The 18238-nt window shown below is 39.0% G+C and overlaps 1 protein-coding gene across 1 annotated transcript in view; it reads left to right on the top strand.

Annotated features, from left to right (window-relative positions):
* grin2ab (glutamate receptor, ionotropic, N-methyl D-aspartate 2A, b) overlaps positions 1–18238 on the top strand; it is a 118697-nt gene that overhangs the window by 23775 nt on the left and 76684 nt on the right. Inside the window, exons 3-4 of the mRNA XM_017424559.2 lie at positions 4446–4670; positions 4761–4919. Of these exons, the coding sequence (XP_017280048.1) occupies positions 4446–4670; positions 4761–4919 (384 nt within the window). The remainder of the gene's footprint in view (positions 1–4445; positions 4671–4760; positions 4920–18238) is intronic.

Raw genomic sequence — 18238 nt, 5'->3', positions numbered from 1 at the left:
ATTCCTTGCAGGAATGCATGTCGCCTGCTGCTTTTCACAATAAAGTTTTGATTCGATCAGAGTTAGTGTTGAGGATGAGTCTCAGCTACTACCACATCAACTTTATCTCATTTTCTGTAATTATGAGTAAGTTACAGCCATTTTATGTTGACAAAGGCAGCTTAGCTGTGGCAGCCATCTTGTATTGGATTGACTGCTGTAGATGTACATCCAGTGATTACTTCCTGAAAGTTTCATTAAAACCCATTCAGTAATTCATAAGAAATTTTGCTAACAATACAGACAAATAAACACACATACACAGACGAAAACACCATCGTTCTGCCTTCGTCTTTGGCAGGGGATGATAAAAATCCACTTACGAATGTACAAAGACATCTAGAATGGAGTATTTCTTTAAAATAAAGCGTTTTGGTGAAATGGCCCTTTACTTGAGATCCTAATTTGTGTTGTCATGCCGAGATGCTTCGTTTGCCGTGAATGAAAGAATGAAATTGTAGGCTGATCGATTTAAACAATTACACCCACTTGAGCTTTATTTAATAAGAGTTAGGGCTAACATAGTCGAAGCAAAAGACGTGCTTATGTGTTCAAGGAAAATCATTCATGGGTTGTGTGAACAAAGCGCTCACAGGCACGCTCCTAATAACTGGCTCTGAAGCAGTTTGAGGGCCTCTCAGTGCAAGTTTCCACTTGAGCATTTGGTGAGTTGTCTCTGGCTTTGACGGACACACCATTTTCACAAATCTAGATTTAATTTTAGCCACAAACATGAGAACACTTTTGGGCAAATTGAATTTACTGGTTTCAGGCATTACTGATTGATGTCAGTATTAAGGAGCTGTCCAGTCTTCCGGTTTGTTTTGAATAAAAACCGTTTGGGATGTGCAGTGATGTTGCCTCGAAGTAAGGAGGTCTCTGGTTTGACTCTCAGCTGAGGCCTCTCTGTGGGAAGTTCTCTGTGGATGAGTGGGTTTTCTCTGGATACTCTTGTTTCCTCCCACAGTCCAAAACCATGCCAGGCCATGGTGACTTCTCCAGGCTGCACCCTGCCTCTTCCTCCTGCTGGAAATAGACACTTGCTTCCCATGACTCCGAACAGGATAAAACATGTACAGAAAATGATAAGATGACCTTTCCTAAAGTACAAGGCTCTTTGAAGAAGCTCAGTTTGGAGAAATATCATTTTGACTGGAATAGCTAACAGTTACAAAGCATATTATTATATTTAGAGACTATTCAGACCTCTCTTTCTCAAAAACAGCAACTAGCGACAAATCTAGTGACTTTTTTTGGTGTTACTGGAGACTTCTGGAGACTCTGATGTGGAAGCAGGTATGATTCTTACTCCTCTTTATCACAAAGCGCTCACTGGTTCCAGCTGCAGGCAGAGCAGGTGTTCAAAAAAAAAAAAAAAATCACTGCACTAACATTATTCACTTTGCCAATCCCAAGCTCAGATAAAGGGAAAATAAAGGTTAAAATTGTGTCAATAAATACAAAGAAGAATCAATAGAAGAAATAAAAACACATTTATAGTTCTAAACATATTTAAGAGGGATACTTTTTGTCACATTTTGTCTCACCCTCGCCTCTTTCTTTCTGGTCAATTATGCAAATTAGACCATGCCATCATTTTTACAACTTCTAGGGACTTTTAAGACAGCTGGTAACACTGTTCTGTTCATCTTAAAACAAGCCCAATCTCAATAATTTCATAGCGGCTCATGTGAACACTTTGTTATGAACCCTTTCACCACCGTCAGCCTTGTATTACCCAAGTATTCCTTCAGAAATATTATGATGTTCCTGTCAGAAGTGACCCAAGTGGCACCAGAAGTGGAGGAGGAGGATGTTTTATAAAATAGCGTTTGCATGAACTGCTAAGAACTTTGTGAGATTAGGGTTGTTTTAGGACAGCAGCCATTCACTTTCCACGATTATCCATGTGCTCATCAATCTGGTTAGAATGAAACTATTTCTCCAAACTGAGGTTGTTCAAAGCTCTATCTACAACAAGTTAGATAGTATTTGTTCACACCCGCTTCCAAAGATCTGACACACTGCTTTAAGGAGTGTTGTCAGAAAAAGGATCGCCCAACTGAATATTCCTCTTGCATTTTTCAGTGTTGTGTTGAGCATAAGAAAGACTTACTCCTTGTGACATCCCTTGCGGAGTTTGATCACAGTTCTCAGTGCATTCTGTGTGATGGTAACCACAAATGCAAATTACATAAGACAGTGGAAACACTCGGTCTTGAGCTTTCCGGCTGCATTGACCATTTTCCCAAGCTGTGGCACGGCACATGCTAGCTCCTGGTTATGTTAGCTCTGATGCTAACCCTAAAAAGAAAAAAAAGTTAGTGTAATCTTGTCCTGTTGGTTAGAGCTGACACTAATTCCCTGGGACAGGAGTGTAGCGGTGTGTGATTTCGCGGCGTATGCTAAGTGCTGCTGGAGCTGCAGGCTAGTCTGTGGGCACCAGGGCAGAGAGAAAGCACGCTGAAAAGTACTGACTTGACTAACTGGCCTGATTAAACTGGGTGTGAGATGACATGGATCAGATACACACTTTAACCAGCTGGAAAGACGGATTGGCAGGATTAAACAGAGAAAATATAAGGGGGGAAAAAATAAGAGAATGCACAGATAAGGATGATTAGCAGGTATGGCTGCGCAGATAGAGGGGAGGGAGGGGGGGAGATTAAGAAATCCAGAGACAGTAAGTTAATTTTGGAGATGTGAGGTTTCCTCCTGGGGTGTTTTTTCAGCTCTGCTGGACTGTGGTGGTGTAAGAAATTGGCTGAGATGCAACGTAGCATTCGCATCATGGTTTCATTAGCTCTCATTCAGCCCCGGGCATTTCACACTGCATTTCCTCTACTCATCTGCCTCTTTTAGATCTGCTCTCATTACAGGAAAAGGTAACGTGGAGTATGCTGAAACTGAAAACTGAAGCTCAGTCTCTTCTGTATTGTACTGGTACTTGGTTTGGGATGAGCTGCTGAAAGTCAGGTCTCTTTTGCCTTCTTTTCTTCATTTTAGTAAATGTTATTGATTGATGCAGACACTTGTGTGCCTTTAGCGATTTGGAATCGTTCCCTTCATACCCCAACAAATGAGGTAAAATCAGATTACATTTATTTCAGGGTTATTTTATCCATTAATCGCTAGCACTTTACTGTGCACATTGCCTGCAGGCACAGATTATGTTCAAATGAAGGCAGACACTGGAAGAGAGATTTGGGGCCTCTTATGAAGCCTGATAAGGGGTTTAGCAGAAGTAGTTAGGTTTAACCCTGGTCTCCTAACGGGCACTCTTTCTGACACCAACTTCAGTAATATTTAAAGAGCAGAGGACAGAAAGAGGACAGGCCTCGCCCTGCACTAGCTTGTGCCTATCATGTGGTCTGGTTGTGGGTCTTGTGCTCGAGATTCACACTAATAATTAAATTCAAGTCACATAACTGAGCCACTGTTTTTCTTGAAGATAAATACAAACTAATCTTTGAGAAACCTGGGAGGGGGGTCTTTGCAAAGCTTTGAAGACATGTTTAGAATCCGCTGCTGGTTTGATGTGTTTTCTGTGTACTGTGAAGCAAAGGAGACTTTTAGGTCATTTCAAAAGGTTCGATTCGGTTTCTTCAGAGAGAGAAAAAAAGTGTACAATAAAAGGAAAATAGGAGTAGGTCATATAAAAGTAAAAAAAGAACAAAATAGAGTATATGAAATGATATTTCGTTCTTGGGAGCATCGTTAGGACTAATCAAGTTTTGTCTCGTCACTTTTCTGACAGCTCAATACACTGCCTTCCTGACTGTTCTGCCTGCACAGAACGGCTATTTGCATCAACCCACCTTGTTGATTTTATATTAGGACATCGTTATGTCACCTGCAAATTTAAGTTGGCAAATTTTAAGCTTTCAAGTCAGAATCGACCATCTTTGAACAACAACAAGAAATTTTAGATTGATACTGATTAGCTAAAAAAAACAACAAAAAAAAACCTTTCTGGGTCAAGCATTTATTAAAAATGTTTTCAAAAAGCCACCAGAACTCTTAATGACTTGCAAAACAAATGTATTGGTACAGGCCAGTACTTAACAGGTACTTATCTGGTATCTACTGGGTATTTACCTTGTACTTATTGGATATATATCTGGTAATTACTGGGTACTTTTCTGTTACATACCAGGTATGTACCTAGTACTTATGCAGTGTGTACCTGGTAAATATGGGGTATGTACCTGTACCTGGGACTTACCATGTATGTACTTGGTATTTAGTGAGTATTGAGCTACATACTTTTAAGCAAAGATGTTGCTCAATTGTTGTTTTATAAGGTCAGTTGGCTTCCAAAGGTTTTGATGGAGTCAGTGATTCAGGACATATTTTGCTGAAGGTATAGTTATTAAAATTCGTTTTTGTGTTTCCCTGTTCTGTAGGGTATGATGGGTGTAGTGGGCTGGATGTTGCTCCTACTCTCCTCAATCATGGTGCCTGCGGCATCCCAAAAGCCTCCAGGGCTCAGTGTGGGGGTGATACTGGGCCAGACACGTCCAGTATCTGACCAGGACCTCCGCTATCCTCGGCGCCCCGAGGACGCTCTTGACGTCAACGTTGTCACACTGAAGATGAACCAGACTGACCCAAAGTCTGTGATTACCCAGGTGAGCACCCACAGATTGCAGTATTGCACGCATACTGTCTGTTAAACACATCTACAGGAATTTGTCTGAAACGTGCTCATTGTGTCTCAGGTGTGTGAGCTTCTGTCTCGCTCTCGTCTCCACGGCCTTGTGTTTGCTGATGGCACCGATCAGGAGGCCATAGCCCAGATCCTTGACTTCCTGTCTGTTCAGACACAGCTTCCAGTTCTTGGAGTTCATGGAGGATCCTCTATGATTATGGCTGACAAGGTGAGTGACACAAGACATGCACCGATGAGCTCAGGCCAAGAGCTGTAAAAACAAAACTCCCGCCTCTTTGTGTACGAAGTGTTTGGAACTGAAGGCAGACAGTCTGTGTTGCACATTTACATGTAATTTTGTAGCTTTGTCAATTTGGTTGTCTGTACTTGGATTTTTGGGAATGACATTGCATCCAACCAAACTGCCCCAGCTGGAAAATATGATTTACAAATAGTTAGCAATAATCAGGCTAACTGCACTGAGCAATACAAGCCTATTTAACTATTTAAATAAATATGTTTGTGACTGATTTGATGAAACTCAAAATGACAGACGTGTAAATAGTTTATCACAGCAGCACTTTTTAGGGCAGCCGTATTGGATTTTAAAGTCAAATCTGATGTGAAACGTCCAACTACTGATCCTGTATATTTTTTAGGCTTTGAACTTGTTAAAATAGTAAAAGCGGAAGGCACTGTTACATTTGAAATGAACAAATTCATTTCATTTAGGATTATTAGCTCACTACACCATGTTACAGAGTGAAAAACAGCATGCTTTACAAACAGCACAAATTATACTGAATAAATGTATTTTTACAGATACATTTATTGTCTTTTAGGATATGTAATAAAAGAAATGCACACACATACACACTGCTTTTGCTAAATGTTAAGTTCTACCTTAAATGAATTACTCGTTTCTGTGGTTGTCTGATTGATGGATGTGTTTTAGTCTCTGTTTTTCCCTTTCTTATAAATGGATTTTGTTGATTAGAAAACGACACAGAGGGAGAGTCTTCATACGGTCAGTGGAAGCCTTCCCGTAGAACATACAGCATTCTCTGGTACATCATTTTTATTTTAACAGATGATCGTGCATTGTTTAAATATGTAAAAATGTGTTTTATGTTTGGTCTAAAACTGGGCTACACAAATCCAAAGCAACAACAACAACAAAAAAAAAAAAACAATAAAAAGAAGGAAAAACAAAAACCCTAAACTGGATGAAGCCGTAGCAGAATCAGAGCCGAGGCTCAGCTGGTCACCAGAACATAGATTTCTAGTTGTTCTGAGATTAAAAAAAAAGAAAATACCCTCTAAGATCTATATTTTTTCTTTCGTTTAATGCTTAGGTTAGCGGTGTACATCTCTTTTTTTTTGTTTTATATATCTGAATTTTCTCTGCAGATCTGGCTGACTGACAGAGACTGAAGAAGCTTTGATAAAAACACAACTGGTTCTTTAGCTTTCAAAGCTCTCAGGGCACAGCAGCCAAAACACAGGAACCAATAACTGCAGCAATACAGCAGCCTTTTGAAGTACAAGCAGACGGGGGATTGTGGGTATGTGTGTATGTGTGTGTGAGAGAGAAAAGATAAGAAAAACGACAGGAAAAAGGGGGAGAGGTAAGAGAAACGGTGGGACTTTTATTGAAGGTTAGGGGGACTGATGTTGCGACGTGAAGGTCAGTGGTTTAAACTCCCCGATGTGTGTACAATGACAAGAAAAAAAAAGTTTTTTTCTCATCTCAAATAGCTTTTGTTAATGTGCCATTAAACAGGGTGCTTAACCCCCGACTGCTCTAATTAAACTGCTCGGTGACCAAAAGAACAAGAGCGCGGTCATTTTTGGCAGCTCCCAGGTGAGGCTTTGTAGCCTGAAACCAACCAGCCCCGTACAGCTGTTCCTGCAGGCCTGTCCTGTAAATAAAATAAATCTTTCTGTCTGCTTCAAGTTAAGAGGAGAAACAGCCAACTGCCAGGGATTTATGGAAGCTGAGAGTCTGTAAATCATTAAGGTCCTTGTAGTTGTTTAGGAAAAATGTGTGACTGCAAATTTGTCTTCATCTGCCCTTTATCCAGGTGTTAGAGGTCTGTTTGGTGCCATAATCATCACTGCGCTTTGTTTTTCTATCACTTATTGACCATTTTTTGACAGACAACTCAAATGTGCTCACACTACATGTTAATTTTTCTTAATTTTTACAAATCAATAATCTCACCTTACAAATCACTGCTATTTGAAATTATATGCTCAAATGTACAGTAATGTGCAAAGGTTCTAGCCGTCCTTTTTGAATATACAGATATTTTTAAGTAGTGTTGATCAATTTTCTTCAGACTTTCTGATGGTCTTTCAAAAAGCTTTTTTGTTGTTTTTTTTGATCAACAGTTGTTTTTTTATTTTATTTTCTGTTCAGTCCTCTTGTACCCAGCTTTTAAGAAACCTATCAAAAAACCCACAAAAAAACCCCAATTAAACTACACTGATGAATAAACAAAAACAGTAGCCTGTCAAAAAAGCAAAAGAACCAACAGAAAAATAAATTATTTTTGTTGACTCTAGCAAAAAGGGCTAAAATTACAACAATTTGACAGGTTTAAAACCGTAGTTTTGTAACAAGAAGACAATTCCCTGAAAAAGTATTAGGTGTAAACTTGACATCCAGTAGATGATTGGCTGAAGCAAACCTGCTTTTTAAAAGGTGCACTTAAAGAAAATTAAATAAATTATAGGGTTGTATTAGGTGGACTAACATCTTTTTATGTAATTTTCTTAAAATATGTCTTTAAGAACAACATTTTTATTAAAGGAGCTAAAATAAAGGAAGTAATATTGCAGAAAATGTAATATTGATAACAGTCCGATAATCTGAACCAGTTGTCTCATACATCAGTGAGAAAAAGTTTGTTTGCCTAATGAATGCCTGAAAGGATTAATCATTATTCACAGTTGTGGCAGTTATTTCTCTGTTGATTGTCTGATGAAACAGTGAATTGTCTCAGAATTAGATCTTTTAGCGGGCTGTAACATGCTCCGGTTTTTACTTGTGCCAAATACGATCTTATTATGGAGGCCGCGAGCATTTTTCTCCGTGATGTTGCCACATGTGCTGCATTTGACACTCAAACTGTGACGGTGACGGCAACCACAATAACTTCACCCCAGCACTTTTCTCGACTCTATTAGCTACCACTAACTTCACAGCATTGAGCACATTTAGGCATTGGTGTTATGAAGGGTTACACAAAATAAAAGGTTTTACACCAACAAACGGAGTTCGCTCTGGGAGAGAAGAAATCTGACTTGGTGTAATACACGTCAGCTGCTTGCTTTCGTATCTGCTGTCGATGGTAGTCTGACGGATCGAAATAAGTCCCTGCGGGTTCTGGCAATTCAGTTTTATTACTCCAAACTAACAAACAATATTGTGCTTTTAGCAGCCGGAGTGGATATATAGAGCTCTGTGCTCTCCGTGGCCACATTCATAAACATTCTCTCAAATCAAATTTATACCTCGGGATTATTATCCCAAGCTCATCCCAAGATACCGTTCGAATCTTAGCTGATAAAGTTTTTTATTATTATTATTTTACAAGTACATAAAAAACAAAAGAAAAAATGATGTTGCCTAGGAAGTACAGACAGGATTTATGATTTAGTTAAAGATGTAAGCAGGCGGCCAAGTGCTCTAAAATAATGGACAGACAGTACGTGGAGGTGGGCAGCGCAAGTGTGAAATACTTGGTGTTAAAGCAGTGTTAAGCTGCCAAAATGCAAACTTAACTGTCATGATTATGACATATTTCAAGTAAAGGCTTTCTCCAGTTGTCATTTTTATCAGCAATTCAGCAGGCCTTATACCCATCACTGTGTTTCTCATAAACAGAAACAGACACCGCTGCCATTACTAAAACGCTGATAAACACCACTGTGGAGACGAGAAACTTTAACTGTTTTTTTAAAAAAAAATCCCCAAAACCATTAAAACAGAAAGCGAGTTTGCACAAAGTGTGACTTCTGCGTGTGTTTCCAATCTTAGCGAGCAGATTTAGTTACCTCAGAGTTAGAGATAAACGCGTGAATTTGACACTAATTAAATTGAGGGGGTTTTGTCGTTTTTGGTGTTTTTAAATTGCAATTACCACTTAGCTTTGTGGTTGGGATTTAGCTTTGGGGCCCTAGTTCTAAACCGCCCTTATCCACGAGAGGCAGCAGTCGCAGCGGTTGTGTTTTACTGTCATTACGTGGTAATAAATGGTTCCTCCGGTCCACAATCTTTGTCTTGTGGAAGCAAATGAGCAAAAAACTTGAACTTTTCGCTCCCAGCCAGGTTTAAATGGTGAGTGAAATTGCTTTTTAACAGATACGCTTTTGAAATTTCTTGGTAGGTTGGCAATTAGGTTAGACACGTATTTTATGGAGTTAATATTTAATAGCTCTCTCTGCTTGAACTGCACCTCACAAGTCAACAGAATCCCACGGCTGGGTTTGGGCTCTATGTACAATTTAGTTACATTTGCTTTTGTTCCTCAGGCTCTGTGCCTCAGTGCATTCAGCTTTCAAAGCAATAATAAGCCTGCAGGACAGAAAAAAATGCATTTATACAAATACTGTACACATACACTCAGTAAACTCTTTTAAATGTGTTGATATTTGTGTTTAAAGTTTAAAACAAGCAAAACGTACCTTACTTTAGGTTGCGGGTTAATTTTCAAATTCATTTAATTTTTAAGTTTATCTTTAGGTCTTGGCCTTACTCTCATATCACCCCTCTGCTCATCTGTCTGCACTGATTCTTGTTAAATCCATGATTTATCCTAAACTCCTTCTGGTCTACAAAGCATGAAACAATCTGGCTTCTGCTTACATCAGTGAACCTTTTGCAACTAACACTCCTTCAAAATACTTAAAGTCTTCTGATCAAGGTCTTCTAGTTGTTTCTTGCTCTCGTTTGAGAACAAGAGGATGTTATGCATCCTCTGTCTAGGTTCCCGGTCTGTAGAAGAGTCTTCCTCCAGAAGTCAGGATGGCAATTTCTGTAGAACGCTTTAAATCACAACTAAACAACTGTGTGTAAAACTTCAGTTTTATGTCTAATTTTCACACAATTTAATGCTTTTGCATTGTTTTGTTGTTGTTATTCTATCTCATTTGCTGCTTTTGTTACAGTTTTATGTTGTTTTTATTGTGATTTTTAAAAACTATATGGCACTTTTGTAACTTTGGTTCTAGATTTATATACTTACTAGGCATTAGCTTGTCAGTCAGGTCAGAATTGAACACTATTTTTCCAAATTGAGGATATTCAATGAGCTGTCTTCAGCAGGTGAGATATTTATTGTTCATAGCCTTTCTATAGAACCTGGCTTCAAATCATCTGAATTGTCCCTTTAACTTCTGAGCTAAAATTACACGTCTATTCAACATCAACTGTGACTAAACAATGTTTTCTGAGGATCAACGCCACAACTAAACTGGGTCAAAGTCACACCTAGTTTGTCCTCTCCCTGCTTGCCCCTCTTTATCCCTAACTTTACACTGCAATAAATCATGAGCAGGACATTGGATGATGTGAAGGAGTGAACATAGTATAGAATGGAGTTTGGGGGTTGGTGGAGTCACATGTAAAACCAGGAGATGAGCTAGTTTGGAATTCTGTACTTCCACTACAGGGAGACCGCTTTGGGAGGGAAAAAAAACATTATTGGCTTTACCTCATCTCATAGTTTATTCTCTGTCAGTCATGTTATTCTTTTCTTTGGCTTCTTGATGTGTGTGTGTGTGTGTGTGTGTGTGTGTGTGTGTGTGTGTGTGTGTGTGTGTGTGTGTGTGTGTGTGTTGGGGTGGGGGTGGGGGTCACAGTGTGTAGCATAAGAACACGAACATGCTGAAATGGAGGGTTGTTAATTAAACATGAATGTTCTTTCTGCTTTGCCACTGTGGCGGGATGCTACTCTATGTGTCAGTGTGTGTCTGGGTGTGCGTGCACGCGCACACACGTGTGTGTGTGTGTGTGTGTGTGTGTGTGTGTGTGTTTGAGACAGAGTGTGTCCCAGCTCGGGATGTCCCATATCGGTAGGGGCCATTTGCCCAGGTTCTTTGCTGAGCGACTTTAATATTTTACACCTGCTCCCCTCACCTGCTGTCGCTTGCAGAAGCCACACTGCTGTGTCACTCAACCACTGAGTCTTTACACACTTTCACCTCTGATTCTGTCTCTTGTTCCACCTTTTATATCTTTTTGTCTTCCCTTCTCTTCTAACCTTGTCTTTATCTAGTCTTCCTTTCCTTTAATCTCCATGGATATTGCATCCTTCTCTTTCGTTGTTTCATTTTTCAGTCTCCTGGTGTCTCTCTGTCCTTGCATCCATGGTTGTTTTATTCTCTGCGTGTAACAGGACCTGCCAGCCATGTTGGAACGCTTTAGGATGTCTTGCTATCCTTGAAGTCCACTGAAGCACCGGCTATATGATGTTTCTGTCTGTGTGTGTTTGTTAGAAATATAAAAAGAAAAAGAAACAGTGGGTGGACGGAAGTAGCTGGGCTGATAAGGTTACTATAGCAACTAAACCAGACTACAGTCCTTAGTTCTGATCTGCTGGCTGCCACGGTTCTGCGGTTGCCTTTACGCCACAGGTCTTGAGGCCCAGCTCCTTATAGGTTGGCTGAGCAGCTCACTAAACCAAACCAGCTCTCAGTATAGTGGCATAAGAGAGATAATTTCCTTTTCTGTGCAAAAAGCTGCTGCAGCTATAGCCAAAAAAAGTCATTTTGAAAAATGCTGTTTGCATGAGAAAATGATGTGAATCCACAGGAGCATGAATTAAATTTGTAAAGGTCCTCAACAGCACAAATATTTCTGTCTCTGGCTGACAAACGCTGCATTCACAGCCAACATCTGGTGGAGCAAACACAGGCTGGTTATTCTGCAGAGCGACAGCTGGGTGAAACTCTTTATTAATGGGTGTTATCCAGTATTTAAACCCAGTTCCTATTCAAACACTTTGTTGTCCAACAACTAAATAAACAGCTAATTTCTGATCAGTTGCCCACATCCTACTGTGCTCATTTTTTTCCTGAAATGTTAAATAAATATAATATTTTACAACTAGCCTACAGTCCATAATAAAGACAAAAAAGAGCAGACACTGTCTAAATCTATAAAAAAATTAAAAAAATAAAAATCAAATTTCCACCCGCAGTGAAACCATCATCTGCCAAGTTAGCTCTCAGCTAAATGGGACAATGTATCAAAGAGCATAATTTATGAGATATTATACATTTTCCATTAAATTGAGAGTTTGAATCAAAGTGTATGTCCTGTTATAGTGTTTGCTGTTGTCTGGGGGCTGAGAAATAAAGATCCCAACTATTCCTAATGCGGTTTTAATGAAAACATTTTGAGTGCAATATAACTTGTGCTCCACAGGATACATCAGTATGTATATATCAGAATCATTTAGAAATGTGGCACAGAGAGATCTCAAGAGTCTCTCTTTTTACGCCCACTGCTGAAATCTAAAAGGAGATTGTGATTTTGCTCATGTTTGTGTGTGTGTCTGTGTTTGTCTGCACCTTTAGCAACATATGTCATAAACCACTGGACCGATTTTAATGAAACTGTCAAAAAGTAACCATTGGATGTACATTGACAACTGATTAACGTTTGGAGCCAACCCAATTCAAAATGGCCACCACAGCTAAATGACCTTAGCAAACACAAAAATGACTACAACTCTGCTAATTAAAATTTGAGGTGGTTGTAGCTGAGACCACATACCCCAAATACTAACTGATTGCACAAAATCTGTTTTTAAATGTTGCCAAATAATTATTGAAGGTTACTCTGTCTATCTATTTGCAAAATACCTCATAAACTACAGGGCAGATTTTAATCAAACTTTTAAAAAAATATATTATTGGCTGTACATCTGCAAGGGAATAACTTTTGGAGACAACCCGATTCAAAACGGCCAGCACAACTAAGTGACCTTAGCAAACACAAAAATGGCTATAAGTCAGCCAGTGTTACAGATATTGAGCTAAAATTTGGCGCAGTTGTAATTGAAACTGATCCTCAAAACATACATAGAGCGCTACACAATGCACAATATTTTTGCTTAAAACTTTGACATGAACTGTTAGCGTCAACCCTGTCTGTCTGTTTGCACAGTGTCTTGTGAACCATTGAACAGATTTTACTGAAACTCTCAGAAAGTAATCACTGGGTGTACATTTACAAGTCCTTAGCATTTGGAATCAATCTAATTCAAGATCTACAGATACTGAGCTAAATTTGGTGTGGTGGTAGCTGGGGGTCATCTTTACCACATCTCGTATGAGCTCACAATATCACCCGAGATCCTGCATAACGTCATTTAAAAAGGTTCGACCAGAGACTTTGGAAACTTTGTTGAGATATGTAATGTGGGTACATCAGCAAACTGCTTTAAGCAAAAACACAGAAAAAGCAATCTTTACATTATTGTATTTCTGTAGGAAAATTAGAAAAAAAACAATACTGAGACATTAGGTTATAAAATAAAAGTGCTGCAGCCTCGCTTCTCCTCATGTTGTTTTGTCACAGAGTTATTTTAATTTGTGAGCTATTGAAATATCTGCTGTTTGAGCTTTGAGACAGACTCCTTTGTCGACTTTTAACTTGTTTTATTTGGACAGTAATATTATTTCTTTTTTTTTTTTTGGCTTAACATGCAGTTGTTTCTGAAGTTGCTCCTTTTTTCTTTGTTCTGTCCAAGGAGTTTGAAGTTCCTAAAGTTGTCTTAAAGAAGCCTCTAACAAACTGAGCTATGATTAAAAATGAAATACTGTCACACACGAACACATGCAAGTGGAGCTGACGCTATCGCACAGCTCTGTGTGTTAGAGGAGGGCCTGTGTCACGTGTGTGTGTGTGTGATTAATCCAAATGTAAAATTTTGACGCAGAGAGAGGTTGCACATCCTCTTACTTTACTAGCACCCCCGAGGCACTCAAAGAGTGGATTCCACTAGAAATCTGTGCTAAAAATAAAAATGATACGGAAAACCCAGTAAGTGGTAGAAAGACCTAAAAGGAGTGGAGTTTGGTTGATTACTCAGTTCTGGAGATAACAGTGCTGAAGAAAGGAGCAGAGTAGTTGATGGACAGATACTTCACTATCTGCTGAAGTGTCTGAGTGGAGAGGACTAATGCCCGAATTTCCTCTTTATCTTTAGTGTAGCCCAATATGTTTGCTTCCCGATGTCAGCTGACGTGAGCATGTGACCAACACTTTCCTCTCCTTCCCTGGATCTGATGTCTTCAAATTCAACCACTGTGCTAGATGGACAATACTAAGAAAAAGAAGACCTGTTTTTCCTTTTTAGTGCAGATTCAGGTTAACTGTATTCTACATGCACATTTTTAAAAGTCTGTAATACGCTATAACCTTGTCCACACAGAAAAAAAAGACTGTTTGTTGTTCATAAAAATTATCCTTGTAAACACGACACTGTAGTAACTCTACCAGGCCTGTATGTGGCGCTGTAACACCGCCCCAAAAATACACCCAAAACAGGAAAGAAGAAATGGAGCATGTGCATAAAGCTCTGCATGCTTTTTGAAAAATGTAAACGCAACTAAAGAAGAGGACACCTTTGTGTTGACATAACAATATCTCCAACCAGGTGAGATTATGACATTATTATTTTCAAAAGGTTGCGTTCATGCTGTCTACATGAAAACACAGAGGTGATGTTTCAACATTTTTAACTCTGGAATCTGTTTTGGGGTTCCTAAAACTTTGTGCTGCATAAAGAGAATGTCATACCAGCCAGCAATGATGTTAAATAACTTCTACTTTAGCACTGTAAATGCAGTTTTATTAAAGCAGGTGCATCTATCTTTGGACTAGTCACATCCCCCTGCATCACTCGAGAATCCCCATTGAGCTGAGAAAACACCTCTGAAGCAGAAGCTAAAAAAGACCGGATCAGCAAAGTTTTAGGGACTACAAACAGCCACTGTACCTGCACTACAAAAAATAAATAAATAAATAAAAGTTGAACCACCTCAACCACCTCTTTAAGGATTGTAAACTGGTCCCCTGTGGTCTGAAAGCACCTTGTGTTGCAAATACTAAACCGCTAATGGTAAGAAACAAAATGATAGATGTTTCTGCAAGCAGAAGTTTGGGGATTGTTCAGGATGGAAAAGATGCTTTGTACTTTAGGTAAACGCTTTAATGAATTGATTACTGCCAGCGGGGCAGATAAAACCTATTTGACTCAAAGACTGTGACTCTACATGGACTCTATGAAACATAACAAAAAGGTTTTATGGTATTTCTTTTAAATAAAGCTAACATCCATTCTAAAAGATCAAAACAATCTATTAGTTAATACAACTTTGCCGTTTCTTGTTGTACCACAGAAATCCCATCTTAACGTACACAAAGAGCTTGACTCGTATTGCCAAAAAGCATTTTTATTTATTGTCACCAAGGCCAATTTAGAGAATGAATGTCTCTTAATCCTGCTCTTCTATAGAAAACAGTTTTTGCTTACCTGACACAATTTCTGTGGCGTGCTTTACAACTCAGTGCAGTGACCCAACAACTGTAGCTGCCATTTCTGAATGGGGGGAAGGAGTTGTTTGACTAAAGACCCTCATTGTCAGTTTGTTGTATCTAACAATTACAATTACTGCTTTACACTGCAGGGAACATGGCCAATGTACAGCATTACAGCACTAAGTGATCATCTGTTGTAAGTCCCCGTCTCAGCAGTATTTAACTTGGCTGAGCTTCAGAATTTCAACATGGTAGAAACTATTGTATCCTATTAGCTTCTGTACTACCCAATTTTTTTTAAAATTAAACTTTCTGTGTTAGAAAACAAACTACATTGCTGAAAAAAAGTTTCTTACACACACACAGATTAATTTTGTTGTGCCGTTTTGTTTTTAATTAGTTCATTTAAGCCATTAGTTGCAGCCACCCATCTCTGAGCTGCTTTGGGATTTAAAATCAACAAGAAACAAGTTTGTAGTCAAGGTTTCAGGAAAATAGTATTATTAGTTTCATTTAACAAGAAAAACATTTGTCAGTCAAAGCAGATTTCCAGCAGTTTGGTCTTCGTGCTCCTGACCTGTGGTGCTACTGTCCAGCCACAACGGCCTAAGCTGCTTTAACTCTTCTGATACGAGTCAGCGCAGAAGCTTACATCCCCTGGCGTTCATGAAGGGGAAAAAAACAGTTTGCCCTTTTTTCTCTTGGGTGCAAATTGCCCTTTTCAACCAGCAATCAAAAGTTTTCAGGCCTTGCCCTGGCCCTCTAGAGAGCATGACCTTCTCTGGCTGAGTCGAGCTGAAGCCCAGACATTCATTTCTTTTCACTAGTGTTTCTGAAAACTGCTTGAGCAAGGCATTGCTGACATTGTGCTAGTTTGGAAATAATCCAAGGCGTCGTCTGTGTGACCGTACAGCGGGGAAGTCATTCGACTTCACGAAATGCCGATGTCAACTCGAGCGCCCTTAGCTCATCAGAGCTGAGGGGTGGGAAATGAATGTTATCTGGAAGAAAAAAAATAATTCCACTTGCAGTTTTTTCTTTAACCCATTAACTAAAGTCGGAACATGTCACTAGTTTAAACTTCTCTGCTCCATCTGGGCTGAGTGATAACAGGCAAAAGATGTCTCCTACCTTTGAACCACTCTAAATATGCTGGAGCAGACAGGCTAGAAAACCTGCAAATAAACTATTTCTGCTCAACTTAACTGACTTAACACAACTCAGGGCTGCATCTCACAGTCTGTTGATCACTTTAATCCAAAACTCCACGACAACAAAACAAACCGAGCAGAAAACCCAAGTGTGGCTGCTAATGTTGAATTATAAATACAGTGACACAATGTCAATCATGTCAACAAAAACAATGATTGATTCTAACATGTAAAGTGCTGATAGAGAATAATACGAGTTACATGAAATGCAGCTGAACATTTTTATGTATTTTGAAGATGTTTCTGGTCCAGGGGGCTTTTTCAGTTCAAATGAGAAGCTTCACGAAGCTAAAAGAAGTCCAATTGTGTTTGATTCAACTACTAAGATTACCATAGTCTTCACCAGCAAACTGATAGAAAAGCAACACTTAAAACACAATTTTGCTGAATAAAATTAAAGCCTGCAGGGAAAAAAATCCACATAGTTTTTCATTTGTGATGACCTGGTGACCTGTCCAGGCTGTACCTTGCCTCTCGCCCAATGATTGGTGGATATAGGCACCATACTTTGGTTTCTTCCTTGGTTAGTGTTGCTGAATGAATAAAAACAGATCAAACTAAATAAGTCTGGTACAATTAGATGTGGATGAAATCAATCTTTTTTTTTTTTTTTTTTTTTTTTTCAAAATTTATTTATACTTTAACAGGAGGTACAGTGTAAAGGCAGTGCAGTAGTTACATAGTTAACATTGTACCATTAACATAGAAGCATAATTGGGCTAGAACACACCCAATTATACACACATAAATCTACATAAAACCATACAAACACACAAGGACAAAAAGAAAAAAAAAAAGAAATTCAGGTGCCAGGGGGTACTTTTGTCAATATGTCAGTCAAGTTTAACTCAAGAATAATAAAGATAATCAACACCAGCTACTTACATACAGCCTTATCAGTCTGGAATATTAGGAAAATTAATCTTCCTAAGGGTTCTTAACAAGGGGCTCCACAGACCCAAAAATTTCATAGAAGAGCCTCTTAGAGTAAAACGGATTTTCTCTAGTTTAATGAAATACAGTGTATCTCGAAGCCACGGATGAAATCAATCTTGATTACAAAACGAAACAAAAGTTGTAATACACAGCAAGAAAATAAAACCCAGACAACAGTGGTTGGACTAAAAGAGCAGGTTCGGAGCCAGCTCAGCTCCCAAACTGCTCCTCACAAATGAAGAGCCATTTGAGAGCCGAAAGAGCCATCTCTTTTTGGTGAATTGAGGCAAAAGTGGGACACAAAAGATCACAGGAGAGTAACTGAACATAAGAAGCAGGTGTGGTGATTAGAAATCAAGACCATTTATCTGTTTTTTGCATTTATGTACAACCAGCAAGAAGAAATCACTGAACAAACATATATATTTGTTAGCAACCATATTTCTATTTAAGTCCCTTAAATACAGCATGTGTCTTAGATTGTTTTGTTTTGTTATATGAAAAGGATAAGGCAATCAGATTGATGTAAAGATGCCCAAAAAGTCATGAATTCCTGTCAAACTGTATTTATATTCAGCTTACTGACATACTGATTGTATGGTAAAGGAGTAAAACTCTATTTTATTTTTCTGGAAACATTGCTGACAGTATAACAGCATTCTTGTAACTGTCTGTGTCTTTTGTTTCTGTGTATATCCGTCCGTGTTGGCGGTGAGTCTCGGTTGTTGTTTTCTCGTGGGAAACGGCTGCTGAAGATGTCAGTCTCTCCTGAGCGGAGCTGCTGCAGCTGTTTAGCATGGACTGTGTTGACGTGCCCTGTTGTCTGCTTGTGCTGTGTGATCA

This window comes from Kryptolebias marmoratus, linkage group LG3 (assembly GCF_001649575.2).
Source record: "Kryptolebias marmoratus isolate JLee-2015 linkage group LG3, ASM164957v2, whole genome shotgun sequence".
Taxonomy (NCBI): domain Eukaryota; kingdom Metazoa; phylum Chordata; class Actinopteri; order Cyprinodontiformes; family Rivulidae; genus Kryptolebias; species Kryptolebias marmoratus.
The sequence above is the reverse complement of the archived record's forward strand: the minus strand, read 5'-3'. Positions and strand labels throughout refer to the sequence as shown.